At 44.7% G+C, this 2,111-nt stretch overlaps 1 protein-coding gene across 1 annotated transcript; it reads left to right on the top strand.

Moving 5' to 3' along the window:
• Nucleotides 1–980: 980 nt before the first annotated feature.
• Nucleotides 981–1,904, top strand: LOC139736653 (uncharacterized). Its single transcript, XM_071647402.1, has one exon. The coding sequence runs from the start codon at nt 981–983 to the stop codon at nt 1,902–1,904; it is 924 nt and encodes a 307-aa protein (XP_071503503.1).
• The last annotated feature ends 207 nt before the right edge of the window (nt 1,905–2,111 follow it).

The following is a 2,111-nucleotide window of genomic DNA, read 5'->3' as shown; positions in this document are numbered from 1 at the left end:
AAACTTTGATTGGCTCTCCCCGCCAGACAATCAACCAATGAGATCGCGCTAGGAAGTCACGCGCGCGCACTCCGCACGCACGCGTGGAACTCGCTCACTCAACTACTTTCCCGGCACGCTTATACTTACTCGTGGCGAACGGTACAAAGAAAAATCATAAATGAAAGCAAAGAGAAAGACGGGATAAAAGAGAGCATGAAGTTAGCTATTAGGTCTCAATCAGCGCTCTTGGTAAATCGATCTAGTGGTAATTCCGAGAACCAGTGGCAATTTGTCGCAAAATTTGTCTTCGAAAGTGTTGAACAAAGAACGATTAAACTGGAGAAAGAGCATCACGTTGAAGAAACCGGTCTTCCACTAAAAAAGAAAAACTGTACTCTGGAAGTTAAAGAGCAACGTGTACCGATAAGATATTTCCGTCCACGTTGAGTGATATTGCCAACGGGGAACTTTGTTTAAGCTCAGATTTTGGGCCTTTCTATCCTTGTTATCCTGTAAATTGTGACAGAATATCATTTAGGTAATAACAGAATTGAGAATCAAATGAAGTCTATGTCTGTGTGTTTGTTATAAAAAAATGATGTGGCATATTAATGAAACATGCTTTAATCGGGCATGAGGTTGTCATCTTGGTTTGGACGTGCATGTATTCATTACGTCTGCGTATTTGTAAGTCTATTTTCTTGTCTTACACCTATAATTCGCCGAAATGGCCAGAAGCTATTCAAAAATGTATTTCAACGTATGGCAACATATAATATATTATGCAATACAGGTGACTCAAAACTATCTGTAATATTTCTTTCATTGTCCCTGTATATATATGCATATATAAAGTCGTGGTCCAGAAATGTTTTAAGAAAGCTTTTGTTTGTGTTTTTAATCAAGTCTGAAAATATACGCTTTGTTAAAACCTGTTTCTAAATTGCCTCTTTCCTTTTTGTTATTTTCCCCTTGTGCAGGAAAACACCGCAGCAGTGATGCCAGCTATTTTCCCTTCGCCAATGACCCGCACAATCATGCGAGCAGATCCCCCATCCTGCGCACGCGCACTAATGAACCACCGAACCCTCCCTCAACCGAGTTCGCAGCCGCTGTGCCCGAGTCCTCGCTTTCACATTGGCATGGAGTCAGCGCACAACGTTATGGTTTCCATGGATACGCAGCCGGCTACTCCAAAGACGGAGAAGCCGACCAAGCAGCAGAAGCGTCGCCAAGTGGGCAACATACCTTCCGCTTTGAAACGCGGGAAAAACAGCGATGACGCGACTCACGGGGATTCAACGCAGACGATGCATCCGAAAAGGAAGCGATATCAACGCTCAAGATGTCGCACTCGAAGTCCCGCTTGTCTGCAAAGACTTCGTCGTCACCGCAGAGTGAAGGCCAACGATCGGGAGAGGAATCGCATGCACAATCTCAACCACGCGCTCGACGGCCTGAGGGAGGTTCTTCCAAAATTTCCTGATGACACTAAACTGACCAAGATTGAGACCCTGCGATTCGCGCACAACTACATCTGGGCACTGTCCGAGATGCTCAAAATGGTGGATGGAAACGAAAAAAGCTGTTTGGCTGTGGACACTTCATTTTCTGCTTTGCAGGCTATGGCTGGAACTGGAAGTATGTGCCAGCGGGCTGTTGCGGCTCGGGAAGCGGTCAGCTCCGAGCAAGCACAACTTCCGAGTTGCTGCCACGAGCGCTCGACCGTCAGTGTGAAGAACGAGATTGTGATGTGGGATGCTCATTTACCCGAGAGTCCCGAAACTCTGAGATCTCCAGAGCCAACAAACTATGACAGTTTTGGAGTCTCTTCCTTGAAATGTAACCCCGATCAAACGACATTTGTCAATAATCGCGATATCGTCGATCGACTGACTCCCTATTCGTGGCTTATGAAATAAACGCGAAAATGTGTGTTAGAGCTACGCACAAATGCGCCAAATGCGCGTTAGCGCATCAGCAATAACTGTTATCAATGTCAAATTTCGTCCATTGGTGTTCATTTCTTCATTGATGTTCGTTCCTTATCTCTCGTGTTATCATCGGTCACTATTTTTTTATTCATCTTCAACTCAGAGCGATTTTTAAAGTGTAAAATTTAATTCCAC

Source organism: Diadema antillarum, unplaced genomic scaffold, assembly GCF_040938485.1.
Source record: "Diadema antillarum isolate AM-2024a unplaced genomic scaffold, OU_Dant_1.0 seq00000660_RagTag, whole genome shotgun sequence".
Taxonomy (NCBI): Eukaryota; Metazoa; Echinodermata; class Echinoidea; order Diadematoida; family Diadematidae; genus Diadema; species Diadema antillarum.
Note: the sequence above shows the minus strand (reverse complement) of the source record. Positions and strands in the feature narration are given on the sequence as shown.